This window comes from Egretta garzetta, unplaced genomic scaffold (assembly GCF_000687185.1).
Source record: "Egretta garzetta isolate BGI_Z169 unplaced genomic scaffold, ASM68718v1 scaffold209, whole genome shotgun sequence".
NCBI lineage: Eukaryota > Metazoa > Chordata > Aves > Pelecaniformes > Ardeidae > Egretta > Egretta garzetta.
Genome location: NW_009260839.1, coordinates 3,001,702 through 3,013,185, shown reverse-complemented (window position 1 = coordinate 3,013,185; position 11,484 = coordinate 3,001,702). Strand labels below are relative to the sequence as shown.

At 45.4% G+C, this 11,484-nt stretch overlaps 2 protein-coding genes across 2 annotated transcripts in view; both read left to right on the top strand.

Moving 5' to 3' along the window:
- The window catches only part of LOC104133621 (E3 ubiquitin/ISG15 ligase TRIM25-like), an 11,140-nt gene extending 4,343 nt beyond the window's left edge, over positions 1-6,797 (top strand). Inside the window, exons 2-9 of the mRNA XM_035902447.1 lie at positions 1,340-1,435; positions 2,207-2,440; positions 2,559-2,581; positions 3,777-3,913; positions 4,368-4,398; positions 4,637-4,668; positions 5,493-5,531; positions 5,876-6,797. Of these exons, the coding sequence (XP_035758340.1) occupies positions 1,340-1,435; positions 2,207-2,440; positions 2,559-2,581; positions 3,777-3,913; positions 4,368-4,398; positions 4,637-4,668; positions 5,493-5,531; positions 5,876-5,922 (639 nt within the window). The 3' untranslated portion in view covers positions 5,923-6,797. The remainder of the gene's footprint in view (positions 1-1,339; positions 1,436-2,206; positions 2,441-2,558; positions 2,582-3,776; positions 3,914-4,367; positions 4,399-4,636; positions 4,669-5,492; positions 5,532-5,875) is intronic.
- A 1,118-nt stretch (positions 6,798-7,915) lies between these two features.
- SLC26A2 (solute carrier family 26 member 2) overlaps positions 7,916-11,484 on the top strand; it is a 13,288-nt gene continuing 9,719 nt past the window's right edge. Inside the window, exon 1 of the mRNA XM_009647084.2 lies at positions 7,916-7,987. The gene's annotated coding sequence lies outside the window, so the exon portion shown is untranslated. The remainder of the gene's footprint in view (positions 7,988-11,484) is intronic.

The window sequence follows — 11,484 nt, the reverse complement described above, 5'->3', positions numbered from 1 at the left end:
AGCCATTTCCTGCACCCCAGAGCTGGTAAAGAAGCAACACTGCCCTGTCTATGGGGACATTATCTCCGTGGGTAAGATGAGATCTCAGCTGCATATTCTGCCTGGTTTTTCTTTTTTTTTTTAAACTCCACAGGATAGCCAGGGAAATCAGGAATGCAGCTCTTTGGGAGGAATTATAAACGGGTTTTTGTCTTTTAATTTTTCAAAAATTAAAACTTCCCAGAACAGCTGAGGGAGCTGGGGTTGTTTAGTCTGGAGAAGAGGAGGCTGAGGGGAGACCTTATCGCCCTCTACAACTGCCTGAGAGGAGGGGGGAGCCAGGTGGGGATCGGCCTCTTCTCCCTGGTAAAGGGTGATAGAACGAGGGGAAATGGTCTGAAGTTGTGCCAGGCCAGGTTTAGGTTGGACATTAGGAAATATTTTGTCAATTAAAGGGTTGTCAAGCACTGGAATGGGCTGCCAAGGGAAGTGGTTGAGTCCCCATCCCTGGGGGTATCTAAAAGACAGGCAGACGTGGTTCTTGGGGACATGCTTTAGTGGTGAGATGGCAGGGTTAGGTTAACAGTTGGACTTGATGATCTTAAAGGTCTTCCAACCTAAATCATTCTATGAACCATCTCATGGAAAATCTAAGCTTTCTGGCATCATTTTTATGAAAGAAATGGGAATCTGGCAGCTGTGTCTGCCGTGGCCATTCATGGGTTCTCAAAGTGTGAAAACACCACTGGAGGCGGCCAGGAGCAACAAGAACCATTCAGACACTGTCTAATCCCTGAAGAACGAGGTTTAATGTCCCCTCTGAAACGTGTTATTGTGCAGTATAACCGCACTCAATGATTGTCGTGTCCATTAAAATAAAGAGATGGGTGAGTAAATACCACTGTTTTGCTGATCTGCAGAAAAGACGGTTGCTTATTACCTTATCCTCAGGTCCCACAGCTGCTGACAGATGTGAAAACTAAGGATTTGGATCATGTTAGGCACATGTGAAGATTCTGGCAGGAACAGAGCTTTAATGGATAAAGTGAGATTTCTTCACTTAAAGTGAGATCTATTTGTTCAAAGGGAAAAGTTGTTTATTAACCTACCACATACAAAGTTACACGTATATAAAAATTAAACATTGACTTGAAAGGTTTCAAGATCATGTCGGTTTTCTGTTATGCCCTATCTTTATGAGGAGGCAAGTGAACGTAGTTTGTTATCAGATTCACTGGTGGAAGTGGGCAGTAGAAGGCGCCCATGCTGCTTCAGCAGCTCCACGAACTGCCAGCCTGGTGTGAAGCCACCCACCCTGCTTCCCTGCTATGAAGTTCAATGCTGTCTTTCCTTCTGCCAGGGTGAACTCTCGGACATGGTGACATGGCTGCAGGAACGTAAAAGCGCTTTAGCTACTGCCCTAGAAGAGCTTCAGAAAAATAAGAATCAGCTCGAGGTTGGTACCCAGATCGTTGCTAGTTCAGAGCACCTTCCCTCCACAATTTCTATTTCAATTGGGTTGTCAAACATTGGAACAGACTGCCCAGGGAAGTGGTCGAGTCCCCAGCCCTGGGGGTATTTAAAAGCCAGGCAGACGAGGTGCTTAGGGACAGGGTTTAGTGGTGGGATGGCAGGGTTAGGGTAACGGTTGGACTTGATGATCTTAAAGGTCTTTTCCCATCTAAACGATTCTATGATTCTAAGAAATAAGTGATGGCAACTATACTGTTAGAGGCAGATGACTAGAAAGAGATATAGTCCAAAGCAGGGAAAACACTGGTGGAAGAAACTGCCAGAAGGCGAGCTGTCTCCCAGCCCCCCTGCATAGCTCCACAGGGGGAACCGGCTGGGAGACGCCACCATTTATTGTGGTTGCACGGACCAGGCTGCAGGACTGGCAGACCAGAGATTGTACATATCATTACATATTTTTGAAGTTTTCTATCTGTTAAATAAAAGAACAATAATTTGCATCTGCAAGTGGGATTTTCAGTGTGTACTGATACAGTTCTCACATTGCTAGCTGAATTTTACCTGATTTTGTTACTATAGCACAATAATTTTCACAACCCTCTGTTTTATCAGATATTCTAAGCAAATGCTTATTGTCCACTTCCTTCTAAAGCCAGTGCAAAGGATAGATACAATCCTAATTAATGAACAGAGATACTAAGCTGAAGTGTTGCGTTCCTGAGCCAGTGCACCATTTTCTTATCCGTTCATTTAGACCAATACGAAAACAGTGACTTCTCAGCTGCAAAAGCTGTTTGAAGAGATGAAGACAGAGATAATTCAGAAAGAGAAGAAGGTCCTGAGTGACATTCAATCCAATGAGAAAAAACAACTGGCAAACATTACCAGAGTGAAGAAGCAAATGGAACAGAAAAGAGATGAGGCTGTGCAGCATCTTCAGTCTTTGCAGAAGATGAGAGAGCAACCAGATATTTTCATCTTCTTCAAAGTAAGCAGTAGTATTCTGCTTTTCTTCATGAATGTGCCTATTTCTCAGCCAGCTGCCTGTTCTGGAAATGACACTAACAATTTTTTTTTCCTTTTTTTTTTGGCAATCCTATTTGTAGGAATTTAAACTTGCCATGGACAGGTATGTTCCACCTGAAAACACTTGTTTTCTTCTTTGAAAAAATACAGTGCTGATAAATGAGATCAAACCCCACTGCCTGTGCCTCTCTGTCCTGGCACCCTACCCTGCAAAGCTGCTCCCTATTCCAGCTGAGCCAGAGGGCACCATGTCCACACAATTAACAAGGATGGAGAGATACCTGTCTTCCATTCCAGGGGTCTCTTTAAGTTTCAGTTCCCTTGGCAGCTACACGGTTGCTGGATTCTGATGAAAACCACTGGCTTTTATTACCAGAAAAATGTTTTTTATCAGAGATGAAGCCCATAGGTTCAGTTTACAGCAACACTCTCATGCATATGTATTGGTGACACTCCTGCACGTAAGTCCCAGTGCACAGCCTTTGGCTGCAGAGGTAACCGGCTCATTTCCCACCAATTTTTGCTTCTGCTTGTGGACAAGCTTAATAGCTAGGCAGATTTATTCTCCCTTCTCTTGCAAGTGGTACATTTAAATGTATAACTTATCACTTCCCAATTGATGCCTGGGTATCAGCTGTAATTCAGTGGTGCAAAGCCACACCAACAGTAAGTTACAGATCCACAAGAGATTTTGCTGCAGCACTACGCTCCCCGCTGCACGAAGGGCTAGCTCAAACATCTAGCTGGATTTTAAGATGTCATCTCTGTAACTTGTACAAATTAAAGCTGAGTTTGAACTTGGATTGTAAGGATAACTTTGAATCACCACGTACCTAGGGCTGTGCTGGCAGCAGCACAATCCATTACTCACAGCTGTGCTGCAAGTCAAAATCTAGCTGGTGGGATCAAAGTCATTTTCCAGAAGCCTGGCCACCACTTAGTATGTTTGGCATTTTCTTTCTATCATGATGGTGGTTGTGCTAGAACAGTAGGAGCCTGCCTGCAGCAGGGCAAAGAAGCACTGTGCACACAAGGGTATTTATTGGCAAAACGCCTCCCCCTGTCTCATTTTCAGGATTTGAAAGTTCCCATCCAGGTTTGGTAAGCAAAAGGCATTGCCAAATAAATAACAATATATTAACAATTGCAACTCACTTAACCTTATCAAAGAGCTGTTTACCTGACACTTCATGTCATCAAAGCGCCCTCCTTTTTGTAGAGTCCTTCCTAACAAAGGAGTTTGTTAACTTGCTAATGCTAAATGGTTTTCCTTCGTGAAATGACTGCCTGCACCCTAGGATTGCGAGTCAGAATTTCAGCGTCAGCAGGATGGACGTGAGGGTAGTGAAGCTGGATCAGGGCAGGACCAACCAGTACCAACACCTGACGCGGGACTTCATGAATCGCCTGGGCTTGCTGCTGCAAGGCGTGCACAGTGAGTGACCTGCCCCGACCGCTGACCCCGAGTGGGAATCGGCAAGCCAGGGGGCTCAGCGAGCCACGCTGATGGCCACCAAATGCTGGCTCCTTTATATGGGTGGGGGTGTGTGTGGCCCTGAGGGGCTGATGAGGATTCGGATGGGGTGTTGAGGGTGTTGGAGAGGGGAGGGTGAAGGGGGCAGAAAGACTGTTTCTGGGGATACCAAGGAAGAGGTTTGCTCTGAACCAGCACATGGACAGACTCTCCTCTGTCTGATGGGGTTTCCTGCTCCCACCTACCCCCCGAGTCTTTGGGTGCTCAATCATGTCCTCAGGAAATGTCCTCTTCATTTGCCCACCCCCATGCCCACCTAGTTTATCCCAGAACATGAGATCCAGGGGCACAGTACCAAGTCCCAAACTTGAATGCATTGCCAGCTTTGTAAAACATTCTTCTCCATCTTTCTTAGGTAAACTCACCAACCAAATTAAGTGGAACAGGTAAATCCTTTTATTTACTTACAAATGGTCCCTGAAAATTTCTCCAACAGTTGTTCATTTAAGGACCACGCGTCCTGTGCTGCTCTGCTTCGGTCTCAAGAAGAGCCAAGCAGAGTCTGGAGGGCAGTCCTTCACCTCAGAGGAGGGGGTCAGATCTATTCACATCCCTTATTTCGTTATTAACAAGATGTGATTCATGTTTTATGAGGCACTAACATTCAACACTGTTTCTTTACAGCGAGGCTACAGATGCTGGTACCTCTTCAGACCGTAAGTGTTCAAAAGTACTAGTTATTCCTCAGGACTCTGGCCTGGGGCTGTGAATCTTGCAGTCACCTAAAAACGTGAACAGCATTTTGTTGCATGCATCTCCTCTCCTTGCCAGAGGTGAGACCAGCAGGAGTGCAGCCTCAGGGCACGGTGCTCCAAATCTGCGGTGGGCAGAAATCTCTGGGAACTCACCAGAGAAATCATTTCTCTTCAGCCCGAGGGAGAGACTGGGTTTGCCTCAGTGCTCAGTAAAGTCTGAGCCTGCTCGCAGGAAAGACCATGGAGGGGTTCCCACCAGCTGAACAGGAGCTGGAGCAAACCTGGTGCCTGAAAGGATTCCCGGACAAATCCAAATGCTGCAGGAGACAATCACTGTAAACAGTATTTCTCCTCAGACAGCACCAGTCCAATGCTCAAATAGATTTCTGCTGGGTACAGTGGTGCATCTTTTCTACAAGCTTTTTTGAAGAAAACTTAATTTAGAAGTTATTTGAAAGATTTTTGATATTTTTCAATTGCTGCAACTAAAGTTCAGTTTGCAAACAAGTTTTTCTCAATGCATAAATTCAAAATAAAATCCTACTGTCTTCACCACTTTTTAATTTTTGGAGGGGAAAAATATTATTTTCTGACAAGCACCTCTTAGGGACAGGTTAATGGGAAAATTTTACTTTGGAAGGGATGTGTTTGAGAACAGCAGGTTAGTGTGGGGGGGTTGAGGACAATGTAGTCTTGCCCTAAATGCAAACATAAGTGTTTTACCAGACACATTTGAAAAACCAGAAAAAAAATATCTTGTTTTCTTTTTTCGATAATTCATGTAGCTGATAATGGAGGGAGAGCACAACAGGCAAGACGTGCAGGTAAGCAATTAAATGGAGTTTTAATTACACAGGGCAGCGTAACAATACAGTTGCTTTCATTTAACATAATGCGAGCCTCAAACCTAGAGGTGTATTTTTAAATCAGTGTACATGGCCATTTATTTGTCTTGTGAGCTCAGTCTTCCACAGTCATATTAATGTCTGTGTTCTATACAGAACCAGACAGTTACTCAAAACAGGGGAGGGAGAAGAAATATTTTTTCTGAGGCAATGCAAAGCTGTACTTGGAAATATACTTGGTGAAATATGTTATTAGCATGGCAATAAGATATTACTTTATTGTTACAGTAAGTGAAGCTTTTAAATCATGTGTATTCCTACAGCACAAAACCTACAGAGAAGATCAAAGTACTTCTGGTGGGAGATGTGAACAAAGTGTATGGTCCACGTATGCCCAGAAGTAAGGGAGAGATGAAAAAGGAAGTCAGAAATGAGATGGAAAGAAGTAGTTAAATATTGCCGAAAATGTCCTCTAATAATGGGGACCTGCCAAGTGTCTTGACTTCCCCTGCATACCTGCTATTAAAAGTAATTCTGTAGCCTACGCAAATTTAGAAAAGAAGTGCTAAGAATTAAGATGAACATAAGAAAATCTCCCAACTGCTGCTGGCTTCCAAACTGTGGACTATATCACCTCACAGTGTTGATGATACTTGTGTACTATTCATTGTGGTGTTCGTGCGGTATTATGTAGCTGGATAACAAAACAAATGGCTATAGATACAGAAAAGTAAGGCTGCCTGATTTCATACCATCACCAGGAATTAATCGCTGAGAGGACTGTTTGTGGATAGCTGCAGTAGAAACCTGTTCAGGACCACGCCACAGATTTGAATGACCACATTTAACAAAGCAAAGAATGAATTATCTTCGTAGGCAACCAGCTTAGTCAGCCTCTAGGCCGCATTTAAACACCTCTCCTACAGAGCCCTCGGAGACCCCTGCCAAGTACCACCATCAGCAGTGTATGAAGATGGTTTACTGGCCACACCTCCATGTGTACAGATGTTCTTTTCTGATCAAGCACATGCTGTGCTTTCCAGATGTAGCTGTTTTTGCACGTGTCAGCCCCACAAAGGGATTTCATGGACGCTGCCAGGCTCACTCTCTGCTGCTGTAGGCTGCTCTGTGCCTAGCTGTGGCTCAGATCCAACACACAGGTTCACAACCTGGGTGTTTCTTCTCCAAATGATAAAAATACTCTACTGCAAACCAGGGTTGCAGGTTCTGGGTGCTTCTATATAAATTGGGATTCATGGTTACAACTCTGTTCTGTCACTTGTGATAATAATGTATACCTAATTGCAGGGATTAAAACCAATAAATTCAGCAAAACCCATCTCGGATTTAGAGTAACGTCTCCCTTCGTGGTTTAAATGGACTCGCCAAGCTGTAATGGACCTGCAGCCCTTGCTCTGCGGCACACATCAATTGTCAGCATAACAGAAAGTGTGTGGCCAAATTTTGGGAGCTCAGCAGTAGCTCAAGGTGACTTTGCAAATGTTCCCTCCTGCTTGAAGCCAGCGAGACACGAAGGACAGCTGCTCTCAACCACTCAAGGGAGGCAAAAGAAACGAGCCTGTCCTTCAGCACTTTTATTACCTGGGCTTCTCTCTGGCTGCCAGGTCGCTATTGCTTTCAGCCCAGGTGAAGGAGCCGTGCCCAGCCAACGCAGGTCAGTGCTGCTGCCGCAGCCAGCAAGTGACTGCATCGCTGCAGATCACTACGGAGAGCGAGGGATTTACTCAAGCACGGTATTTTAAGCAACTCCCTCCCCACCATCTCGCAGCACATCCCACGTTGACTACACTTAGGAAATGTCAGGACCTCTGTAACCCCTTCTGAAACATCAGATTAGCATTTCCCCAGCGAAACCTGTGTTACAAACACATATCCCCGTGCCTGGAGCCACAGGCTGCCGTGGGAGAAGCGGAGCACCGCTCTCCCCCTCCCCAGCAGAGGGAAAGGGCGACTGGCAGCCGGGTGCTGAGCAGTTCCCGCACGCCCAGGCAGCTGCCCTCACCAGCACGTTTCTGGATATAGGGCTGCCCCCTTGCCTGCAAGCAGTTCTCATTTTTTCAACATTTCTGACAGTCCTGGAGAAGCCGTGATGGCATTTTCTTTCCCCAGGGAGGATGAGGTACTGACCCCACCTTTCCTCCAATGCCAGCCGTCAGCTACCTGAACGTCTGAGCCCCTGGCAGAATTGTCTGCCACCCGTTTAGGGAAGGGTCCTCCCAGAAACCTTCACCGCGGATGACCAGCCAGTTCTCACGAATGGAGTCACATTTACAAGAGGCTTTCAGAAGGGCTGGGAGCAGCCAAGAAGCGAGCATGTCTGCAGCAGGCTGGGTAAAGGCCGTTCCTGCTTTAAGGAAGAGCTCGGCAGCCCTCTCTAGACAGCTGTAATGCTGCCTTTGAAGCGTTGATCACAGGTAATACCGTATTGCACTAAGGTTAAAGTCCGTAGGATAACTAAAACCCAGGACCAATGGGACTTATTGACCAAAACGAAGACAATAATTGTCTGGATGGAACTTGCCTAGCATCTAATTTGGAGGGGAAAGTGCATGTAGCTCTTCACTGCTAGGCTTATTGGACTCAAATTTGTGGCTGGTGTAAACACTTGCCAAAATGGAGCAGAAGAAGGTGACTCTGTTGTAAGCAAAATCAATGTGATTCAGGAGATAAGGACTTTATAATTGCTGCTATATGGCAAAAGCATAGGATTTAATTTCAAGTAGATGGGAAAAAATACATTTTTTAATACTGCTGCAGGCTCACAAGCTTTTGGTTGAAAATTACTATCTAGGAAGGTAGATTTTCTGAGTTCGATTCTAAGCTGATGGTGCAGTTTATTTCTCATACATTTGTCTGCTATAGTATTAGCAAAGATAGACTCCTCTGAATTTGAGACTTGTCATATTTTTAATATTCCATGCATTAGCCTTGAGGAAGCAAAAAGAGGTGAAAGCTTAGATGAAAGCAATGTAAGAAAATACACTGGAGTCCAGCAATGATTTAACTAAGCCTTCTACCCTGCAACAACACTCTGAAAACATTAACACATAATTAGTTTTTGACTCTAGGAGACAATATTGGACCATGGCATACACTGAGAGCGTAGCAAGTGGGCACAGATACTTGTGCAGTCCACTCTTGATAGCAGTATAATTGTGAGATACGTAGTCCTGAGATATGGACAAAGCTTATTTCTTTTTGATATCTTTATGACTTAAGTATTTTGATTACCTAAGGACTCTGATTCATTGCATCTTTCATTATTTATTATGCTCTTTTCCCTCCACCCACTCAATTTTTACTTGGCATTTTTCTCATCCTTGATGGAAACCTTTAGAGGGGAAGAGAGTGAAGTAGCTGATTTTATGGCTCTTTTTTTGCTTTTGCCAAGCATTGCATGATGTGGCTGAATTTATAATCAAATGCATAAATAAAATATATTTCAAAAGCTAGGACAGGCCTCCCTCTGTTACTTAGTCTGATGGACTTTCTAAGTCAGCCAGACATGCCACATCTGGACCCTTATGTGTCTGGCACTAGGGCCTTCTAGGACCAGCAGGTTAGACACCAAACCCCAGGGGTGCTGTTTTGATTTTGCACACGGAAAACCATGGGAGGTCTTGATGAAGGTTTTCCTAAGGCCCCTGATTTCTACCCCCAAAGGCTCAAGTTCAAGAATCTCAGGGTAGCTTAACACTACTTCTGTTTTCTCCCTATTTTCCCTTACGTTACTATTAACGTTTGTCTGGGTGGCCAGACAAGCTGCCCACGTGGGAAGGCAGGTTTGTACGAGCTCCGATACGCAGACAGATCTCACTGTCTGGGCAGCAAGCAGGGGTGGTTCCCATCTTCTTCAGCTCCAAACTTGATGGAACATTTTGCAAATGCAGGCCCGAATCTCAGTGGATGGCAAGTTGCACAGGAAAGGAGGTACAAGGAGAGAAAATCAGACATGTTTTTAGCTGCTTTCACCATAGCCCACTCCGGCAGGACGGAGGTGGTGGGCAGGGAGGTCGTGGCAGGACACGACTGAAAGCAGGAGGCTCCTTACACAAGGCTGGGAGCGAGGTGGCATAAACCAGCTGAGAGCTGGGGGAAATCAGAGGGTGCCTTCGTCTGCTGAGTGATAAAGCAGAGCTGGAAGCCTGGAGAGGACTGAGAAGAACCAGGGAGAGCCATTGCACAGGCGTTTTACTGACGGAGCAGAGAGGGATGATAACACCGTCCCGTGCAGCCCGTAGAGCTCTTTGCCAAGGTGACCGGGGCACAGCAGGGCTGTACGAGAGCTGCCGGGTAAGAGGCAAGGCGGGAGGGCTGCCGTGTGCGTACAAGAGTACGTGCCCAGTGGGACAAAATGGAGCGCTTTTCAAGATTATTTTGTAGTCTGAGAAAATGGTCTCTGGAGATTTGATATCAGAAAGACGATGGGGCAATGTGGAGAACCGGATGCAGTGGGTTTGCCAGGCAGGCTGGGTGGGACGGGCAGATGGCACACGCTAGCGTTTGTGTGTCAGCAAGCCTCGGCTCACCGATGCTTGGCAGGAGATTCGGGAGCATGAGGAGCCCAGATGCACATTTTTCCAAGGCCAAAGGTTCCCTCAGCTCAGAAATATATTAACCATAACACTTAATATACCTTGAGAAGAGGAAAGCAGTTGAAAGTTAAACGATTTACTTATCTTAAATATTTACTTGAATTTTTCCCCCCACTTTTTAGAAAACCAGAGTGCAGTAAAAAGCAAAAACCCCCTAGTAATAGCAGTGATTCAGACAAAAATTAATGCTTGGGATTTTTTTTTAATATCATGTTCTTTATTTGCGCTCCAAGAAGATATTATTTCCCTGTTTCTTCCACGAAGACATGATGCATTCGGTGATCCAGGTTGTTCCACAGCCAGTGCCTCTAGAACGACAATGAAAATGCTGTAACGCCTGTTGCTTGGTTTTGTGGTTTCTTGTTAGGCAGGGTCCCTACACAAAAGTCTCCTCGGGATGCTTTTGTTATAGGTGTCACTCCCCACAAGGGTTCACTCTGGTAGTCTTGGGAGTCACCATATACTTCAAACTCAATTAAAACTCCTGTGGAAGTCCCTAAGAGGATTGGGAAGCCCGAGCCACTGCTGCTTTTGAAGATGGGAGGCCAGGGGAGAGGGAGTGAGCTCTTTTATTTCCTTTGCAACTTGTGTGTTCTAGTTACCAGCACATCTAGTTAAAACCCCCGTGGAGAGGGTAAATGTTTACTATTGGAAACATTCTGTATTTCTACAGCAAGATTTATAGCAATTGCCTAACACCAAAAGACACGAGCATGGGTTCTGCCAGCTTGAAGTTGGTCTCGCTTTCTCCAACCACGTACTGATGGGCTTTTTGGCAGCTCGTGATTCCACCGGAAATGCAAATATTAGGCAACGTTCAATTTCAGGGAATGTCTGCTTTTCTGTGCAAACAGTGAAGGTAAGGCAGACGGGGCTGGGTACGGCCCCTCCAACCTTGAACCTCTGGTCCAGAGATAGAGAGTCCTGAACAAAAAAGTGGTATTTTTCAATACTGACATTGTCAAAGATCCTCTGTCCTTCCCAGTTGGAAGTACCTCCCAGACAGACCTGGACACCAGAGCGAACAACCCTGAGGGATTTTAAAAGTCTATTTTTTGTGAATACTAGTGGTACCCCACAGCAAAACGCAGCCCTTTTCTGTCAGAACTTGCTAGGGTACCCCCCTACCTGTGACAGCCATGGAAAGTTCAAGGCCACTTTACCTCAAGTTACCAACACATAACTAATCTTTCAACTGAAAAGCGTGAGTGCGACTTAATTAACTGAACCGTGGGTTTTTCACTAGAGTTCCTCCGGTTTGGTTTTCGTGTCAGGGTGGCTGCTTTCCTGGGGCAAGGAGCAGAAAGAGCCTGTCT